Below are 21,322 nucleotides of genomic sequence, written 5' to 3'. Positions count from 1 at the left end.
CCCTGTGCTCTACAGTGTGTGTGTGTGTGTGCGTGCCCCATGGACTGTAGCAGGCCACATTCCTCCGCCCATGGAATTTTCCAGCCAAGAGTAGTGGAGTGGGGTGCCATCTCCTCCTCCAAGGGATCTTCCTGACCCAGGGATCAAACGCGCCTCTGCTGTGTCTCCCGCACTGGCAGGCAGATTCTCTGCCGCTAGCGCCTCCTGTACAGTAGGACCTTGTTGTTTCTATATACATAAATAAAAGTTTGCATCTGCTGATCCCGAGCTCCCAGTCCATCCTTCCCCCACCCCCTCTCCCCCTTGGCAACTACAAGCCTGTGCTCTACGTCTGTGAGTCTCTTTCTGTTTTGTAGACATGTTGACTTATATCTACTTTGGATGCCACGTATGTGACATCATATAGTATTAGTCTGTCTCTGACTTACTTCGGGCCTCCCTTGTGGCTCAGCTGGTAAAGAATCCGCCTGCCATGAGGGAGACCTGGGTTCAATCCCTGGGTTGGGAAGATCCCCTGGAGAAGGGTATGGCTACCCACTCCGGTATTCTGGCCTGGAGAACTCCATGGACTGTATAGTCCATGGGGTCGCGAAGAATCAGACACGACTAAGCGACTTTCACTGACTTACTTCACTTAGTATGATAATCTCCAGGTCCATCAAAGTCGCTGCAAACGGCATTATTTTGTTCTTTTGTATGGCTGAGTGGTATTCCACATTTTCTTAAAGGTACCACATTTTCTTTATCCGTTCATCTGTCCACAGACATTGTTTCCATGTCTTGGCTATTGTAAATAGCGCTGTTGTGAACACACTCTTTGAATTATACCTTTGTCTGGATATGTGTCCAGGTGTGGGATTGCTGGGTCATATGGCAACTCTATTTTTAGTTTTTTGAGGAACCTCCATACTGTTCTCCATGGTGGCTTGCTCCAGTTTATATTACCATCAACAGTGTGAGACTGTTCCCTTTTCTCCACACCCTCTCGAGCATGTGTTACTTGTAGACTTTTAAGTGTAAACTATTCTGATTGGTGTGAGGTGTTGATTTGCATTTCTCTAATGATTATATGCTACCATCCTGATTGGTCTCTCTCAAGAGCTTGTTTATTGGGCATTCACCCTGGGTTTCACAATGTACTAGGCTCCACAGACAAAGTAATTAGCCTTCAATTAAAATAAATAAATTTAAATTAAAAAAAAAACTTAGGAGGCAGTGTTTGTCTGCAAGAAGCTGACAACTTTCCTAAGAAGATAGGACCACTCATACAAAGAGTCTAGGTTGGGCAGATTGATTCCTGGTGGTTAATCCAAGCATTGTACCCATGACACTGGCCTTGGGTTGGGACTGACAGTTTATTTGTTCATTAAACTTAATGACTTGTTGTATCCTGATAGTAAAAGTGGAATTTCAGGACTTTCCAACAACCTTTCCACCAACAGGCTCCTTATTTGGCATCTGTATCTTTTAGACGTAGCCATTCATTTATTTGTTTACTCATTTAGTCATTCAATTATTACTGATTACGTTCAACGTCCTGTATTAAACACAGATCTGTCTCCAAAACTTGAACTTCTACCCAATATGATACATTTCCTCTCTGTAACAAGAAAGGGGACCCTCCATGTAGTCCATGCCCAGACAGAAGAGAAAGTCATCCTCAACCTCTCCCCAATGATTAGGTTGATGAGGCACCAGAGTACCCCACATCAGAGCCCAGCAGGGTCTACTGAAGACCCGGAAATGTACAGGAAAATACCTCTGAGTTAGAAAATGGCTTTGTCAGTCTCTGGGTCACACCCACCTGGGGCCCTCTCCGTGAAAGGAGCTTCCGTTCCAAGCCCAGCCATGTGGCAGAGAGGCAGTGCGGCAGCCTTCCCAGCTCTCTTTTTCTAACTGTTACTCATGCAAGGAGTCAGCAATGCAATTGTTGTTTTCTCTCTGGTACCCTCTGGGGCCTTGCCCAGTGTTCTGCATGGAATCACGGCTCCGGAAAGGCTTGGTGGTTGGTGATGTCCCACAGAAACCTGAAAATTCCTTCTCTACCTCTTTCTGGGTGTGCCTGGCCACAACTGGTGCTCATCCGATCTTGGCTTCCAGTCCATGGCTCCAAGGCAAGCCTGTTTGGGGCCCCTCACAAGGAACCATAAGAACAGCTAACATTTAGCAGTTGACTCAGCATTTTATATGCATGAGCTTATTTAATCTTCGCCACTTGTCTGGGAAATGTCTAATGCTAGCCTCATTTTGTTTATAAGGAAGCCAAGCCTTGGAAAGGATAACTGTTAGTCCTGTGCCATTTGCAAGCTTAGACTAGGCCCTTCACTGTGCTTTTCTCTTCTCATCCAGGGGTACCATCGACCTCGGCACTACATCGCAACTCAAGGTAAGAGCCGAAAGGGCCCTTGCCTTACATGGGGGGAGTGGAAGAAGCTTCCACCAGCCAAGACGTTACATAGGAGTAGGGCTGGAGAGGCTCCAGAGGTCTTTAGGTTGCCCATTTGTTTGTTTGGGAAGGAAGGAGGTGACAGATTCAGCAGTGGAAGTGGAGGAGAGACGTAAGGGAGAAAGGAGGGAGGTGTCACTGGGAAATGGTCAAGAGAGATGGGCCCTGGACCAAAAGCACTGGCTCCAGGCACATGACATCAATATCCACCATCCCCAACTGGAGCTGACGGTGCCTTATCTCCTCGATGGCTGAACACCTAGAAGAAACAGGAGGCCGACTCTCCTAGAAAGCAGCTTACTAGGGTGTTATCAGAAGATCTAAAAATTACTCTCCCTCTCAAAGTGTTCTGGGAGGAAATCCTGTGGGCGATTATATATGTGGGCAATGACATATATAAAGATACCTACCCTTCATAGTGTTATCTACTAGGAAGACAAGTGAAAAATCTTCAGTGCCCAACAAATGTTAGATTGGTTAAAGTGTGATACTTCTATATTATGGAAAATTATGTAGCTATGAAAAATTTCATGGTGAGAATTTTTAAGGGGCATGGAGAAACGCCTGTAGTAGATACAATGCTTCTTATAATAAATACATATGAATATATTTATATAGAGAAATGGCATTCCAAATTTTATATCAAAAGGATGTATTACTCTTGTAATTTTAAAAACGTTGAAGGCCCAGGACATTAAAAGAGAAATTTCCAAGGAAATTGCTTTGGATGCTCAGATCCTATCTCCCATTTCTTTTTCCTTTTTTGCCCTGCTTTCTGCCCAGGCTCCAGGCAGATGCATTTGTCAAGCTGAGAACTGGGCCTCTTCGGTTTGTGTTCTCAGCATCTGACTCCTGGTGGCTCCCCTGCCCTCTCACCCCACCCTCACCTCAATTTCCTTCCCATCTCTCACTGAGGATCTATAGCCTAATTTTTGAAAATTCCCTTAAGCTATGTTATTTACCCCGAATACAAGATGGTGGGTTGGTGGGAAAGTGGAGCCTCTGGGAGGAGTCTGAGCAGGGGGACAGTGGAGAGGAGAAGCTGCGAGCATGCAGACGCTGCACGTCGGAGCGCGGCTGTTCTCATGCCCCAGTCTCAGCTACTTGGGTGTCCGGCAGGGAAGGCTGACCTCACTGTGATTCACCCATCCGGAGCCTTCACTGAGCAGCCGCGAGGGACAAGCCTCTTGTCTGTTTCCTGGCAGCTTCAGCCTTTGACCCTGTCCCGTCCTCTGTTGGCAGGTCCCATGCAGGAGACCGTAAAGGACTTCTGGAGAATGATCTGGCAGGAGAACTCGGCCAGCATCGTCATGGTCACAAACCTCGTGGAAGTGGGCAGGGTAAGCCCCTCCCGCGGCGCCTGGATAGAGGATGCTGGCTGGCGAGCCACTGCCCAGCATCTCTGTTCCAAGCGCCTCTCGTTCCGCATTTCACCCTCATGGCCCCTACAAGGGAGAAACCCTCCCTCCCGTTCACACTCGAGGAAGGAAGGTCTCTACCCTTCAAACCCCACCCCCACCCCTTTCTCCACCCTCACGCTCTGCTGATGCCGTCACCTCGTAGACTGAGGACATCACAGCCATCAGTTGTGAGCTCTCATCTTCACACTGCAAAGCTGCATTCTACTCGTGTCTACAACCATCTTCTCGTTCTTCCCCTCTATTATTGGGCTAAACCACAAGACCTGCCTGTTTCTGTTGACCTTCGATGGTAGACTATTGGCTCTTTCTTACGGCCCAGCCTCATATGATAAAAGAAATGATTCTCACCCTTTCAAAGGCAATCCTAGTGCCCTGAATCACAGATTCCGCTCAAAAATTTCTCATCCTTCCCCTGTCACTTGGAAAGTAATTTTTTCCCCATTGCTAGATCATTTTCCTCAGCATACAAACATCCTGAGCACCTTCCCCCTTAAAAATGGAAAACAAGCAAACAAAACTGCTTCCTCTTGTCCCTGCTTTTCCGCCCCACTCTGAAGCCCCCACACAGGTTCTGCTTCTTCACTTCCGTTGTCTTCCACCCCCTCCATCCCAGCATCAGGCAGCGTCTGCAGCATCCCTCATGTCGACACATCCACGGCCATCTCTCTCTTCTCCTGGCACTCGGTCTCAGCAGCATCTGACCCTCTGTTCCTCGAAGCTTTGACATTCTTCAGGGTCCAGACCTTGCCCTCTCACTCTGTTCATCTTGACTCTCTCCTCTGTGCTCCTTAGCGACTCCTAGGGCTTAAAAATGGGACTGCTCTTGCCAGCTCACTTTCACCTACTTGATAAACTGTGGCGTGTGTGGGGTGGGTGGGCTGCTGGGTTTAAAGGCAGGGTGCACAGATGCTAGTATTAAGAAGGGCTCTTTACTTATCACATGCGCTAACTAAAGAGTGCGCAGGTAAGTTTTTGTTTTGGAAAGAACCAGATAATCCAATAAAATTAAAGGAGTCCCAGCCTCCAAGATAATGGCCAGGGGGAGGATCTGGGCTGTCAGTTGTAATTCACAGCTGTGGACGTCTCATGGCCTAATAGGAGTTTAGGGCTGGAAGAGACTTTGTTCTCGAGCCCACTCTTATTGCGTCCATTCCCCAGTTTTACAGATGAGGGAACAGACTCCAAGGCGGGGAGTAACTGCCATAAAGTCATTGAGACAGAACCTAGCCACTGTCTCTTGACTATTGACTCTTATTCTAGAGGTCATGATCAAGACCACTCCCCAGTGACTCTGGCCCAGAGAGCAGCTACTGTGGACCACACATCCAGCCCAGGATTTAAGAATTCGGAGGCACATTCTAGCCTGTTCTACAGATGTCCCCGCTGGAGATAGATTTCCTTGATTATGAGTCTAATTTGATTGGGGGAAGGGACAGGAGAGCCATCGCTTCATGGAGTTCCGAGAAGGAGCCACGTTCCCTGCCAGACATGGGATATGCATTGTGTCACTTTATCCTCCCAGCAGTCGTCCGGGACGATGTTCCTGGTCATTATCCAGATGGCCTGGCTTTGCATCCTGGCTCCCCCACCCTTACTGACAGTTGATCCTGAGCAATTTTCTTAGGTTCCCTCTACTTCCAATTCCTCATCTGTAAAACAAATAGGGCTAATAATAATATCTACTTCATCAGAGTATGGTGACCAGTCATTAAAGTAATCTGTGTAAAGCATTCATAGAAGACTTAGTCAGCAGGGCTAGAGGGAGTAAAAGCCATTAGACAGTGTCAGCTACCATTCATCACAGGAAGCTGAGGCTCAGAGAGGTCTCAGGACTTCCTGGAAGCTGCACAGCTACACAGTGTTAGAACAAACAGTGCATCCATTTGCCTCCACACCCTGTGGCACTAAACCAACATTTCCCTAAGTGGGTTCCATGGGCTGCTAGTCTGCAGGATGTTTAGCTAGCAGAGGGTTCCATGGTTAAATACGTTTGGGAAATGCTGTGGACTCTTCGCCCCTTTCAGAGAAACTGCAAAGATGTTAGCATTAGCACATTCAAGCAGCTGAGCAGTCCTGTAGCAAAAGCGGCCTATTTAACTTTGTTTAATCCAGCATTTCCCAAACTCATTTGACCACAAAACCTGTTTTTGTTTGTTTTTGTTTCTTTTTTTTTTTTTTTTACCTAACACCTATCAGCACCCAGCGGGACACACTGTGGGAAATGCCACTCTGGGCCGCGCGGCATCCCCTGGAATGGTAATACTTTTGTTCTTTTAAGGGGAAAACCATCTCTTTCTCCTCCCGCGGCATGTGACTCACAGCCAGGTGTGGGAGTCGCTTGTTCACAGCATCTGTACCCACGCGCGGGGCAGAGAGCAGTGGCAAATGTCTTCCTTCAGAGCCCAGCACCTTCCTTCCTTTGCCCAGCCACGAGCCTTTCTCCTTAAGGCCCACAAGCCCCACCTCATAGTATTAACGTCCCTCTCCCAGCTACGTCCGCTTCCACCTCTGCACTATTTCCCACCTTTTATTCTCATCTCTGCTGATATTACTCAGCTGCCCCAGCCTATTGCAGAAAGAGGACTCTGCCAAAGGCAGAAAACTGGCCACATGACCTTGGACGAGTCACCAAACCTCCCAGTTTGAGTGTGATGCTCACCTGTACCATGGGGAGGGCTTACCCAGATCTAGTTGATCTCTTAGTGTGATCATGGGTTTGAAAAGTGCCAGGAACTCTACCAAGGAAGGTACCCCATTTATTCCCCACACCTCCGGCTCTTCCGGGAGCCAGCCTATCCCTGTGCATTTTGCCCCTCCCCAGCCCTCCTGCCCAGCTGGGAGGGCCTCCCTGGTGGCTCAGTTGGTAAGGAATCTGCCTGCAATGCAGGAGACAGGTTCGATCCCTGGTCAGGAAGATCCCCTGGAGAAGGGCATGGCAACCAACTCCAGTATTCTTGCCTGGAAAATCCCATGGACAGAGGAGCCTGGCGGGCTACAGTCCATGGGATCACAAAGAGTCGGACATGACTGAGCAACTTAACAGTTTCACTTGGCCAGCTGGGAACCCCTTGACTGCAAGTCCACTGAGGTCACCCTTGAGTTTGTTAGGACAGGAAGGCCCGATGAGACGGCCGCTCATGCTTGGTATCCGCTCACCCGTACTGTCCCTGTCCTTTCCTGCAGGTGAAGTGTGTGCGCTACTGGCCTGATGACACAGAGGTCTACGGAGACATCAAAGTCACCCTGATCGAGACAGAGCCCCTGGCAGAGTACGTCATCCGCACTTTCACCGTCCAGAAGGTGAGCAGCCCCGCGGCTGTGCACAGCCTGCCCCTACGCCAGCCAGCTTGTTTGCTCATTCAGGATTCGTGGTGACTGAAGGGCTGCTCTGCCCCCATCCTGTACTGGGTACCAGGGGGAGATCAGGAGTCAGCATAGATGTGGACCCTGCTCCAAAGGATCTCAGCCCTAGCAGGGAGGACACATGGAATTCACTAGATTAAGGGGTAGAATAGGACATACAGTGATAAAAGTCACAGAGGAAACATGCCAAGGGGGGAAACAGAAATCCACGGGAGGATGAGGTGGCCAGAGAGGGCTTCCTGAAGGAGAAGGCATTTAAGCAGGCAGTGAAGGGCGAGAACGCCAGCCAAGGGAAGAGTGGGAGGAGTGTCATCCCAGGCAGGGGGAGACTCACGCGGAGCCTGGAGGGGAAAGAAAACCTTGACATGTTCTGGGCCTGTGCTTCTCAACTGGGGGTAACTCCATCCCACCAGTGTCTGGAGTCATTTTAGTTGTCAAAACCATAGTTGCCATTTTATAAAATCACCAATATTGATGACCCAAGTGGCCACAGGACTGAGGATGCAAAAGCATTGGGATGTCAGTGCTTTGAGAACTGTACACTAAGCCTAACTGCACTGCAGATCCACAAGGGTAAACCATCACCCTGGTTTGCCCCGGGACCACCCTGGCTTTAGCAGTGAAAGTCCCATACCCTGGGAAACCCCTCAGCCCTGGGCAAACTGACCAAGTCAACTTAGTTACTGAATGCCAGCTGCCCATCGCCTGCTCCCAAGGGGCATGGCTCCTGTATAGCTGAGGGCAACTCTGTGAAGCAGGGGTAACTGTGAGCTGTTCACAGCCAAGGTCAAGGGAGCTGGGGATAGGTACACTGGCCCAGAGAAGAGCATCTGGGTGGGCATCAGCACCTTCCACACAGCCCCCCGACTCCCCCAACCATACCCATCCTCCACGTAGCAGCTGCCGTGATCCTCCCCAAGTGCCCATCTGGGGATGCCCTTCCCCTTCTGTGCTGCCACCTGGGAATCCTCCCCACGGCTCCTCAGTGCCTCTGGGATGAGGTCCGACTATGGCTCCCCAGTGCCTCTGGGATGAAGTCTGGGGGTCTTAGAGTGGAATACAAAGCCTTTCAGGATCGAACCCCCACCCAGCTTCCCATTCCCTAGGCCCCGCTGCCCACCATTGCCTGTCTCCCACTCTGCTCTGGAGCTGCTCTGGGATGCTTGTGATTCTGTTCATGTCCTGTCCCTGGACCTTTGCCCCAGCTGCTGCTTTGCCTCAGAATCCCTCTATCTCTTCTCTGTGTATCACTCAGGCCTCAGTGTATCGTCACATTAGGAGGACAGACTGTGGAGCCAGACAGCCGGGCTTTAGATTGTAACTTTACAGCTTACTGGTTGTGCAGCCTTGGACGCATTCCTTAACCTTGCTTTAGCCCCACTTTGCTCTTCCCTAAAATAGAGATGATGATATGGGGATTAAATGAATGAATACACTGAACTCATCAGAAAAATAACAGCACATAGTTGATGCTTCATAAACATCAGCTATATATTTTCACTGTTAATATGCTTCAAGACTCAGGCACCCCTTCCTTCAGGAAGCCTTCTCTGATTTCTCCTCTCCCTAATGGGGTTACACACTCCTTTCTATACTTCAGTGGAATTAAAGGTCCACTTTGGGGCCTGTCTCCCCCATTACACCATGCTCTGTTCCAGGGACAGGGACTATGGTTTTATTTCCACCTTCCTAGTGCCTAACACAAGGCTGGGCACAGATAACCCACCCTGACTATCTTGGAAAAATGAACCATCAAATACCCTTCCTATTCAGTGCCTCTAATATCTGCAGGAGATTGCTAAGGAGAGAGAGGCGGTTAGGGGGCATTTGACTGGACTAGTGAGAACCGCCCTGTAGCCTGAAGCGGGAGGGGATGAGCACGTGAGGCCCCACCGTCCCCATCAGCCAGAGAAGTTCTGCGGTTCTTTGTTTCATGTTTTATCCTCCCCAATAAGAATCTAGTTCCTAAAGAAGTCTGCCTTTCTGACTTTGAAAGTCACGGAGACTATGGTAGACAAGACTGGAGAACTGAAGGACACCAGTCCTCTGACACCGAAAGGCCTCATGTTCCCCTGGAAACGGCTTGAACTTGGAGTCAAAGGCTGCCATCTTTCTGAATCTGTCCTGCTGAATACAATTCCCATAAAGCATTTATCGAAAGAGGGTCCTGTGGGCAGACAGCATGGTGTTATCAGAGCCTTTGGGAACTCAGCGTGTGCGTCAGCACAGCTCAGGCCCTGAGAAGTCCTGCAGGGCTGACCTGGAGCGGTCAGTTTAGCATATGTACTCCCCAACTTCCCAGACGTGGCAGATGTGGAATCGCTGCAACACCTATCATCCCTCAGAGGGCCTTGTCCTCCCTGACAGCAGGGAGGCCGGATGTGGCTGCTCGTGGCATCGGGGCTCACTGTGGGTGCTGGGTAGGGCGGAGAGCGGGGCAGCAGCTGGAGGAACAGAGGCCCATTCTCTCCTCAGAAAGGCTACCACGAGATCCGGGAGCTCCGGCTCTTCCACTTCACCAGCTGGCCCGACCACGGCGTCCCCTGCTACGCCACCGGCCTCCTGGGCTTCGTCCGCCAGGTCAAGTTCCTCAACCCCCCGGAAGCCGGGCCCATAGTGGTCCACTGCAGGTGAGTGAAAGCCCCCAGGCAAGGAGGCCCCGGCCACGCTGCTGTCTCGGCAAGGGGGTGCTCCAGCGGCCTTTATTCTTGCTTTAAGTGTACCCTGCCCGTGTCCCCTCTGCCCAGCCCTTTCTGCTGAGACCAGGGTCCTGAGGTCTCAACAACCACAGTAACAGTAGCAGTAGCAGCTTGTCATTATTGCTGTTGCCCTGAGGGCATGGCCTTGGCTCTGACAGCATCTGCTCCACGTGCACTTCACCCACGTCACTTCATTTGCTTCTCACCCAACCTTGAGAGGTGGCCTTGGTTATCATTCCCATTTTACAGATGAGAAAACCAAGGCACTGAGAAGGTAGATGCTTTGTTTGAGTCGCACAGGTATGAAATGGCAGAACCAGGGTATTAAACATTTTTCCCCAGATGCTCCCCCTCAGCTCCTTGGTATGGTGGTGGGGTGCCCCCTGGAAGTATGCTTTTCTTCATTTCTGTTATTTTAAAAACCAGTTACTGGCCTACAGGGTCCTTCAGAGAGAGAAAATGGACAGTGTCAGGTTTTACCTTATTATGGAAAAGGGATATTTTCAGCTCTGACCCAGAAAGTCACATTGGGAATGACAGGCACGTCTTAGCATCCTCCTGGATGGAGATGCAGTGTCGTGTCAAGGGCATCCGGAGTCAGAGGAGGGCAGATGTCCAGACCTGAAGGCTGGCATGCTCGCTCCCTCCCTCCCAGCGCCTCTTTTCCAGTGTGACCTTGGGCCCAGTCCATCCTTACAGACCCCACGTGCTCTTAACTGCATGCAGGTTACTTCTGCCCTGACAGTGCCCATGTCACTCAAGGTCTCGAGCCAGATCAAGGAGAGACGCCACGGGCTATAGCTGTCTCAGAGCCCCTTTCTCAGGCAGTGTCCATGTGCCTTTATCACAACAGCAGAGTGTGAATCAGAAACCCCATTTCACAGATGAGGCCACTAAGGGTTAGGAAGGCATACTGATCACGTCTGGACTCTTAGCATTCTGCATATATCTCTGCTTTACATCTCATGACAGTCCAAGGGCAGTAAAATGTTCACCCTCAGTGGCTGGATGGCATCATTGACTCAATGGACATGAATTTGAGCAAGCTCCGGAAGACGGTGAAGGACAGGGAGGCCTGGCGTGCTGCAGTCCATGGGGTCACAAAAAGTCGGACACAGTTGGGCACCTGAACAAGTCCCATATCCCAGACAGCAGCCAGAGCAAGCATAAGGAAGAAAGGGAGACAGTGGCAAGTGTTTATCAGGCCCTCCTTGCATGATGCCACGTCTGTGTCTCCGTGGCAACCCACCCTGTCACACCTGAGCAGGGTGGTACCCAGTCCTGAGGCTGTCCTGAAGATTAGATGGGTTGGCCAACATATACTTTGTGGGCTTCCCTGGTGGCTCAGATGGTAAAAAATCTGCCTACAGTGCAGGAGACCTAGGTTCGATCCCTGGGTTGGGAAGATCCCCTGGAGAAGGAAATGGCTACCCACTCCAGTATACTTGCCTGGAGAATTCTGTAGACAGAGGAGCCTGGTGGGCTACAGTCCACAGGGTCACAAAGAGTCGGACACGACTGAGCGGCTAACACACACTGAGTGATACGTTATGTACCTAAGAGAATTCCAGACATATAGTAAGCACTTAAAAATATTACTCTTCTCTGCATCTCCATGCTGTCCCCTCCCCAGACTATTAGCCCTTCAGGGAAAGAACCATGTCTGACTCATCTTTGCATCGCTGCTCCTGAGCCCAGCATCCAGTGCTCAATAAATATTTGTTGACTAGAAGTAGCAACCGTTTATGAGAAATGGCTGTGTAGCCAGGCACAGGGTGAAGCAATTTGCACGCATTGTGCTTTTTCAACATAATTTCATGCAATTTACATGTATTGTGCTGTTAACGCCATTATTATCAGCCTCGTTCTATGGATGAGGGTATTGAAACCCAGAGAGGTTAAGTCATTTACTCAAGGTCACACAGCTAGTAAGTGGTCAAGTCAGGATTTGATCCAAAGGATCTGACCCCAAATAGGAAGTACTTAATTGCTGTGTGAAGCTGAAATGAACAGATCAGTCCTCCCAAGCACCCCGTAGGAAGGAGTGTTACACGCGCGAAAACTAAGGCTCATAGAAACCAGGCAGCCTGTTCAAAAGAGAGAGCTGAGGCTCAGTTTAGTCACTTGCTCAGGGTCTCCTGCCAACACTGGGATTCTGTCTGAATCCCAGACGGCGTTCTGTCTGACCTGTGCAGCACGCTGCCTGCCTGCAGGGTCCTCAGGGACAGAGCTAGCCCCACCCCAGGGTCCCTAACGCAGACCCCTGTCCTCTCTTGCAGTGCTGGAGCCGGAAGGACCGGCTGCTTCATCGCCATCGACACCATGCTCGACATGGCCGAGAACGAAGGGGTGGTGGACATCTTCAACTGCGTGCGTGAGCTCCGGGCCCAGAGGGTCAACCTGGTGCAGACGGAGGTGAGTCCCGGGGCGGAGGCTGGCCTGGCCACCCGCAGCCCTGGCCAAGGAGGAGCCAGGGCTGGAGGCATCCTACAGAAAGAGACCTGGGCATGGGAGAATTGGGAGGGGCTGGATACGTGGCTGGCTATGGTGAGAACGTCACAGAAGCTAGGACAACCCTGCCAGCCTGAGGTCCCCCAGGTCGAGGACTCCCACCAGTGAGGAAGGTGCTGGGGGTCCCGTCTCTGAGGGCATCTAAGCAATGACTGAATGGCAAGTTTCAGGCATTCTCTGAATAGGGTGCCTGCCTTGGGTGAAGGAGGAAAGAGAGAAGGAAAGGACTGGCATTGACTGAATGCTTACTGTGTGCTGAGTATCGCGTGAGGCCATGCAGGACTGGCTCACTTGGTAAAGTTACTGTGTTCCTAAGCCAGGCTCCAGGGACTCCAAGAGAGAGAACATACAACCCCTGCCCGCAAGGGAGAGGCGGGCCTCCAGGGGTCCTGATGGAGAGCCCCAGATGTGAGGGACAGGGAAGGGGTTCATCTTTATTGTCAAGCTCCTACTTTGTGCCAGGCATCACCCCAGGGTATTCTTTCTGCTCCTTACAACAACCCTAAGGGGTAGCTCCTACTAGTTCCCCCATTTTATAGATGAAGAAACTGGGAAATGGTGTCCCCAAGGCTTCACATAGCCCCATAGTGGTAGGACTTGGGACCCGGTGACCCCAAGGCCCGCGTGCTTTCCTGTGAACCGCACCGTCTCCTAGGAAGCCTTTTCTGCCAGCCCCACTCCTGGAAGCCCTGGTCTCCCCATCTTCTGGTTCTAATGCAGCTGTAGGTGCCCAGGCAGCAGAGCTGGGGCAGATAGCTGCATCCATCGTCAGCCTGCAGGGAGAAATCCCCCCCACGGCCCTGGGCCTGGCTGGTCACCACTGGCTCTGTGGGCAGTCTCCTCACTTACAGGCTGTTAGACCCTAGGACCCTGCTGCGGGCTCCGAGCCAGCTCCCACAGGCCGGCTGCAGGCTTCTTGGCGAGGCTGCTTTATCTGCCCCGAGGTTTGTGCTCGTGGAAGGCAGTCCGCTGCCTGGCCTTAGACGCATCACGATCTCTGCTGTCAGGTAGGGGAGACAGACGTTCTAATAAGAGCATCATGACGCCTCTGGTGAACATTTCAGATGAAGACATGGGCCGAGTCCTGCAGAAGAGTCACTCAACAAATGTTTGTTAGGGGCCTGGAAGTAACAGCACCAGTTTCTGCCTGGTGGGCTTGGAGCAGACTCTCCCAAGGGAATGAGACCTTGAAGGCGTAGAGAAGGGGGATGGTGTCCAGAAGAGTTGGGGCAGGCACAAATTGCTGGGCTGGCAGAGAGGGGTGACCCGCGCTTCTGGAGCAGAGCCTGAGACCAAGAGTGGAGTGCCAGTGGTTTACCTGGGGGCCGATCCCAGTGGGGAACTGAAAGACAGGCTCTTTAACACTGCGAAAGTATTTTACAAGCTGTTTGACCCTGTGGACAGCTGGAGCCCAGTCCTGCTGGGGGAACTATGAGATGGTGAGGAGCAGCTCATCAGGTCTCCCATCCAAGAGACAGGGAACGCAGGCGTGCACCCCCAAGTCTCCACCTGGCATTGCTTGAGGCCTCCTTCCCAGGGCAGCAACTGTTCAGGCCTGCTGGCTCGTCCTGCACGCACAGCCCAGGTGTGCCCTCCAGGGCCAGAAATAAAGGCCCTCGGCATGAACCTTGGAGGATTTGCAGTGAGCAGCCTTCAATAGGGAGAGGTGAAAGGATGGGCCCCGGGCTGTACACAATTAGCCCCTTTCCAGAAGTTTCTAATTTTACACAGGGACTGTTACACAGGGAGCAAAACCCAGCACAGCCCAGAGAGCTACCAGGAAACACAGCCCTTGGCTCTTTAGGTCGTAGGGCAGAAAACAGTGATTCTGCAGCGTGAGTCACGCCCACCCCTGAGAGGCGCAGGGCAGACTGTGGACAGCAAGCGCCAGGCCCCGCTTCTCCCCCAGTACCCTGACTCTGCCCGCTCCACCCGGCAGGAACAGTATGTGTTCGTGCACGACGCCATCCTGGAAGCGTGTCTCTGCGGCAACACGGCCATCCCGGTGTGCGAGTTCCGCTCGCTCTACTACAACATCAGCAGGCTGGACCCCCAGACCAACTCCAGCCAGATCAAAGACGAGTTTCAGGTACGAGCACAGCCCGGGCTCCATGACCCAGCCAGCTTCAGTGCCGCGGAGCTCAGTCCCGGGACGCCCCTTGCAGGAACAGCTGTGTCTATATCCTTCCAGTGTCTGCAGCCGAGAAGGAATTTCAGAACAGAAAATGCACAACCATGAGCAACTACTCCCCGGCCGGTCACTCAGTGGCTGCCGACACCTGGTTATTGTTTTCTTTCTTTTTTTAATTAAAAAACACTGTGTTCTGGAACTAAGGTCTTACTTAGTTCTAGTCCAGGTTGGGTGGAGACACACAGGTATGAATTTCATGCTCTTTCATCCCTGGAAGGACTCAGGTTGTCTGAATATTTCTGTCCTTGACCCTCACAATTCAAAAGTGGGGTCTCAAGATGAGTGGCATCAGCTTCACCTGGGAGCTTGTTCGAGGTGCAGAATCTTGGGTCCCATCCAGCCCGACTAAACGAGAGTCTGTGATTTAACAGTATCTCCGGGTGATTCAGGTGCACATTAAACTTTGCAAAGCATCACCTGGGGGCGCAGCTCGGGCAGAGCAGATGCCCCTTGGAGCCCAGGATGGTGACAGCTTCGGTCTGGAGGCCTGCACTTGAATCACAGAGTGAGACAAAACCAGAGCCCAGCCCATTGTCCCAAGGTCAGTGTCAGGGTCGCGTCTGGGCAACAGGAGCTGAGAACAGGCAGGGGGAACAAGGACACTTCGGGACTAAAGGGGCCAGCGCGGGTCCCTGGTTCCATGGGCAGATCCCCCAGCCTGGCCAGTATCTAGGGCTGCTTCCAACAAGTAGACTCGGTTGATTGCAAGTAGAGTCTGAGCGCTGATGGGGAAGGGGGGGGCACTCGGAGCCCTGGTGTTGCACAGAGCATCTAGTCTGTTGGTTGGGGCCATTCAGTTCTGGTCCCACACTTGCCGGACTTACTCTGCCAAACACAAGCCCTGAAATTTTGTGCACATGCTGGGGCTCCCTCCCAGGGGGTCCCTCACCCATCCTGGGCAGCTCATCTAAGCATCCTTCCATTCTCACACATTCTGTCTCAGGGGCATGCTGGCAAAATCCCTCCCCTCAGTCTGTGACACTTCACGTGAGGCTTAAAAGTCATTATGGGATTCCCTACCCCTAAGCCCCACCTTGTGACCTCTGTTTCATGCAGGATGGCTGAGAGGAGTAACTTAGGTCAAATGATGGGCAGGTGTTCAGAGACTGGGTCTGAGCCCCCACAAGGGTATGCCATCCCTGCAATTTTGGCCCTGCAGAGGCATGCCCCAGCCCCTGGCAGAGGCTCTCAGCCCCCAGGGCCCAGATCAGCCAGGAGGAGAAGATAGAATGTCACCACAGACGAGAACAGTCCTGGGAAAGGGTCTGGAGGGCAAGCTTGGAGGATCGATGGAGGGAGGTCAGGCTGAGTTTGTTCAAGGGAGACTGTCTAAGCCATGGCTGCCAATCTGCTTCGCATCTCTCAGACCCTCAACATCGTGACTCCTCGTGTCCGGCCCGAGGACTGCAGCATCGGACTGCTGCCCCGGAACCATGATAAGAATCGGAGCATGGACGTCCTGCCTCTGGACCGCTGCCTGCCCTTCCTCATCTCGGTGGATGGAGAATCCAGCAACTACATCAACGCCGCACTGATGGACGTAAGCTGAGCCCTGCCCGGGAAAGCTCCTGGCTGGCATTCCCTGGAAAAGCGTCTTCCCGAGGGGGAGGCAACTGCGGCCTGGGAGGATGGGCCCTGACTCCCCCTCCACCCCCCGCCCCGACTCCAGTCAGCCTCTCCTTCTGATCTTGTTGGTCCCAAAGACATTTCTCCCCCTGAAGGCTCTGGTACAAACCTGTATCTAAGCGCTGTGCTTTTAACTGCTTTGCATTTATAAAGATCCTGGAAAGAATAGATCATAAGCTTAAAGTGAGTCCCATGACAGGACAGTGAGGCCACAGACCTGACCAGTCCCCCTACAAGCTGACTGGCAGCCTGAAGCTCAGGAAACATTCTGCGTGCCAGCCAGGTTCCTACTGTTCTCTTAGCGGCCCTGCCTCCTGCTTTCTCAGCGTCAAGTCCCAGAAGGCCTGGTTTGGGATGAGGGGTCGTGTTCCTCCCCTAGAGGGTCTGTGCTCCTGACTCGAACACACCTCTCCGGGGTCCTCCAGCTACTTCCGGTTGTCACCCCTCCAGTTCTGGGTGTAGAGATGTTTGCAGCAGGAAGGAAGCATGTATCATCCAGTCTCATCCACACACTTTCCAGCAAAGGAAACTGAGGCCAGAGAGAGAGAGACTCGCTCAAAGACTCTAGAGCACTAGTCACAGAGCCGGAACCTAGGACTCCTATCTTACATTTCAGAATTTATTCCTCGAGCCTCCCCTCAGTTTGCTTGATCCAGTAAGACACAGACGTCTTGCCTCCCAAGATTCCAGACCAAGAACCAACATAAGCCTTCCAGGCCCTTCTCATCTATGCCTGAAATCAAGTCCATCCAGCCTACATGAACCTCCATCTTACTTAGAACAGGAAGGAACATGGGGTACATTCTCCTGAGGTCAAAGCCAACCAACTCTCTGATCCGCTGATTCTCTGGAACTTTCTCCCCAAGCATCCTAAGTGTTGGAAGCAGAGGGATGACTAGAAGTCAGTGCCTGTCTCAGCTCTGGGGGGCCTTCCCCGGCCTGTGCCCACAGGGTGCCCAGGTCCTCCATGGAAACCTGGCTCTGGGTCCAGAAGCAGGGAGTCTTGTTTGCTCGATCAGTAAAACAGGTGGATGTGGAGGGAAGACCTCTGGCTTTAGCTTGGAGTCTTCCAAGCTCAGTTGTGCGTGTTTGTGTGCGTGGGTGTGTGTGCACGTGCGTGTGTGCGTGTGTGTACATGCGTGTGTGCATGTGTGTGTGCACACACATGTGCAGATGTGTGCGCACATGAGGTGAGAGGTGGGGTCAGGTGTGCACCCACCCCTCCAAGCTCTTCCCAGCTTTGTCTCCCACTTGTCCCAACTCCCCCTCCCTGCCTTCCTCTTCCAAGGATCAAGCATGCTCCTGGCCTCTGCTTAGTAGGTTAGATGCTGCCCCGGAGTCAAATGCCTTCTGCCAGGCTCTGAGGCTGATTGTATTCTCTTTGTCCACAGGGCATTTCTCTTGTGAGCCATCACTGGGGTCTTTGCCTTTCTTAGAGGAAAAAAAAAAAACTCCTTATCTGTATTCTAGCACAGTCTGTGCATTATCTGGTAACCATGGCAGCTTTGCTCCTAGCAGAAAAATATGAAGTCCTCTGGGTTAATTTTTAATGTTTCCCCTGGTAAGGATGATGTTATCCATGAAATGGATTGCCGGCTGATCCCCGAAACCCGGCAGGAGCACGGATCTCGAACATATTTTCAGATAAGGCTTTGTCAGGCGTGCTGGCCTAATAGAGCATTTATCACAGAGACAGGGAGAAAGGAAAGAAAACTAACATTCACTGAGTGTTGGGCAGCACGTCAGACCCTGGACATAGACTGTCTCATCCTGTATTTGGGTATGATTGTCCCCATCTTACCATGGTCAGAGAATGAGGTAGTGAAGATCAGAGCATTTCCATGACTATCTGCAGGTCAGCTAGCTCAGCAAGGGTGGAGCCAGGGGTCTGAACCCCAAGACTTTTGACTCTCAAAGCCTAGATTCTTTCTCATGTCTCGAAATGTCTGCAGACCAGCTGTCTGCAGCTGAAGCCTGGCTTTGGGGGAAACTCCGTATTCATTTCTCCAAGATTCAGTTCTGCTAGACCCAGTGGTAGGAGAAGGCCCTTGGGGACAAGACCCCATAGTGCATCTGTGGCATCCACAGTTTCAAGGCATTTTCTTTGCTCCCAGGACACCAGGAGACGACAGAACAATAGAAAGTGCTTTAAGTTTCCTATTTGGCAGTTTTTTGCCAGGGATTTTTTCCTGGTTGCAATGTGCAAACTCTTTCCCTCACCATCCTCCTGCTGGTTTGTAGCTCCACTGAAAACAGGCACAAACCATAGTTCAAGAAAGCTTGCTAAGAATATGGGTTACTTCTCAGGTTCTACAAACCATTAACCAAGCAGAGACACTCCCCAGTCTTTTCAAACACCTTCTTACGGATACTGCAATAACTAGCACCCAGGTAACGCTTCAGATGTAGTCCAGACTCACCCAGTCCGTTTTCTCTGGGCCTTGGTTCCCCAGCCGTAACCCAGGGCTAAGTCTCTTCAGTCGCTTCTGGACCTGTACTGGGCATCTAGTGTGTTGGCCTCGATACTAAAGCCAAGGATGAAGAACCAAGTGAGGGATGTTCCCGCCCGCCGGTGGGCTCAGAGCTGGCTCATCGCTGCTCTTTTCATCTGCATATCTTTTCAGCCTGTACCACAGTAATGCCTTTGGAGTTATGAATCCCATCTTCCAGTTGAAGAACCTGAGATCTGGAGCGATCTAATAGCTTGCCAGTGCACAGCACTGATTTTAAAAAGTCACTCCATAAATGCGCTTGAATGAATGCATGGCTGGCTGGATAAACGGATGAATGGGTGGTTTCTAATGTGCAACTGGCAAAGCTGGGTTTGAACCTGGTCTGCCTGATTCTAAAACCTGGGCACCTTCACTGCCCCTTTGGCTCACAGGACGCCATGCCCACCTTCCGCCAGGCCACCTCAGCCCTCATTCAAGCCTTGGGCAGAAGTGAGCCTCTTGAACCATGAGCCTCTTCAGGAGGCTCTCCGGACTGAGCCACGCTCCCCTCCCAGGGGCACAAAATATCCCTTTTATCCCAGGAAGTGTTTTGGCCAGCAGAGCAAATATGCATCCAGGATCTTTCATATTGTAATGGTGATTCTTTGCTGAGCTCCAAGACATAAATAATTTATTTGGAAAATCCCCCTCCCGAGTGACACCTTGGCAATGAAATGTCTGAGTTGGGAGGAGAATGAGTTCATTACGAGAAGGTCCCCTTTGCCACCAGGGCACCGAGAGATAAGAAGAGGCGGGGGCTTTGTGTCATCTCTCTGGCAGACTCAGGGGCCTCTGGCAGCCTCCTGGGCTGCCTCCTCGTCAGAACATTGCTGACGGGTGTATATTTCACGAGGCCTGTGTCATTCTTTTCAGAGCCACAAGCAGCCTGCCGCCTTCGTGGTCACGCAACACCCTCTCCCCAACACCGTGGCAGACTTCTGGAGGCTGGTGTTCGATTATAACTGCTCCTCTGTGGTGATGCTGAATGAGCTGGACACTGCCCAGGTAAGAGAATGCCTGGCCCAGCCCGGCCCGGCCAGGGAGCTCAGGCGTGTTAGGGCAGCCGTGCCCAGGGATTGGAGGGACAGCCCTCTGCTGCCTCTGCCCAACCCAGGTGCCCTCCAGTGGGCTCTGTCTGGCAGGGAGCACCAAGCCAGTCTGCTCAACTTCTGGCAGATGCTGGAGATCCCCTGCCAGCGCCCCACCCCAATTCCAGCAGTGACTCCCCCTGCCTATGGGCTTTGTCCAGCCCCCAAGCTTCCCAGGACCAGACTCTGTTGTTCCATCCTCCCCTGTGCTGGTGAGAGCCTTGCTCTAAATCACACAGCGCAGAGAAGGCTGCCCCCTCCCCCAGCTCTGAGTACCTCCAGGCCTGCAGACTGACTCCTGGCCGCAGTCGACTACTCCCCTGCTCTCTGACGCAGCCTGACAGAGCCTGGGGCTTGAACCATGGGCCCTTTGGCCCCCAGTCACCCCACCGAGGCCTGGCTTTGTCCTGGGTGAGCCTTGTGTCCCAGCAGCCTCCGGGCCTTAGTTCCCCTGCCTGTGTGTCAGCTGCAAGCACCGTGTGCCTCCAGTATATATCCATACTTGGGACATCAGACACGGGTCGTGGCGCAGCTTCTGGGGCTCACACCCCAATGGCAGGGCAGCCATTTCTGGGTGGAGGCAGTGATGATGGCCTTTGAGGGTTTTCAAAAGCAATCCCATGCCCTTACTCTTGTCTCGAAAGAGCCCAGAGTAACTCAGAGGGCTCCCTATGAGCACTCACCTTGGGCAGGCCTGGTGTGGGGAGAGGGAAAAAATGGGCCTGCGTTGTGGTCTCAGCCCTCCAGGAGCTCACAGTCCCGCCGCAGAGTCAGATGAGCAAACTGTCCCCCCCTCATGTGGCAGCGATCTAATAGAGGTCAGCCACCTAGTGCCTTGTTGGCCGGGAACAGGGAGCAATTAATTCTGCCCAGAGGGTGAGGGAAGACTTCAGAAGGAAGGTGACTTTGGCCTTGAAGAAGGCAGCAGAGATCCTGCGTGTGGGGGATGAAATTGCCAGGAAGGGATGTTCCGAACAGCAGGACAGCAAGGGCAAAGGCCTGGTGGGGTCACCGTGTCCACCTGTCTGCAGGACGGCTTCGGGGGCAGCGTGGCGGGGCAGGGGGGTATGTCAGGAGGAGACGAGGGTGGTGATGCTGAAAAATATAGCCAGGCCAGCTTGCAGAGGGCTGCCCTTGCAGTGGGGGTCTTGGCCTGCAGCATGGTAAACATCAGACTTTTACTCCGTAAGCAATAGCGTCCTTTCTGAGAATGGAAGTTTTTATGCACGCCCAACCTTAGAAACAGGTACGACCCAGTGAAGCAGGGGTTGGGTCGGAAGCTCCACCCACACCAGTCTTTGGGCTTCCTGAGGCCCAATCAGGAAAGTTGGCCACACTGGTGCTTTTGTGGAGCCCCTGGTATGCCTGGGAGCACAAGTGGAAAGTCCTTACTGTGCAGGGAGGAGAGACACTGCAGAGTTTAAGCAGGTGTGGGGCGGAGGCAGAACTCCTGTTTGAAAACAGGACCTGGAGACCAGGAGACTG

General features: G+C 52.3%; 1 protein-coding gene across 1 annotated transcript in view; it reads left to right on the top strand.

Annotated features, from left to right (window-relative positions):
- The window catches only part of PTPRT (protein tyrosine phosphatase receptor type T), a 1,166,895-nt gene that overhangs the window by 1,118,696 nt on the left and 26,877 nt on the right, over positions 1 to 21,322 (top strand). Inside the window, exons 20-28 of the mRNA XM_042230145.2 lie at positions 2,350 to 2,386; positions 3,689 to 3,786; positions 6,064 to 6,123; positions 7,051 to 7,167; positions 9,706 to 9,860; positions 12,209 to 12,344; positions 14,380 to 14,529; positions 15,998 to 16,171; positions 19,623 to 19,754. Of these exons, the coding sequence (XP_042086079.1) occupies positions 2,350 to 2,386; positions 3,689 to 3,786; positions 6,064 to 6,123; positions 7,051 to 7,167; positions 9,706 to 9,860; positions 12,209 to 12,344; positions 14,380 to 14,529; positions 15,998 to 16,171; positions 19,623 to 19,754 (1,059 nt within the window). The remainder of the gene's footprint in view (positions 1 to 2,349; positions 2,387 to 3,688; positions 3,787 to 6,063; positions 6,124 to 7,050; positions 7,168 to 9,705; positions 9,861 to 12,208; positions 12,345 to 14,379; positions 14,530 to 15,997; positions 16,172 to 19,622; positions 19,755 to 21,322) is intronic.

Source organism: Ovis aries, chromosome 13 (assembly GCF_016772045.2).
Source record: "Ovis aries strain OAR_USU_Benz2616 breed Rambouillet chromosome 13, ARS-UI_Ramb_v3.0, whole genome shotgun sequence".
In the NCBI taxonomy this organism is placed as follows: Eukaryota; Metazoa; Chordata; class Mammalia; order Artiodactyla; family Bovidae; genus Ovis; species Ovis aries.
The sequence above is the reverse complement of the archived record's forward strand: the minus strand, read 5'-3'. Positions and strand labels throughout refer to the sequence as shown.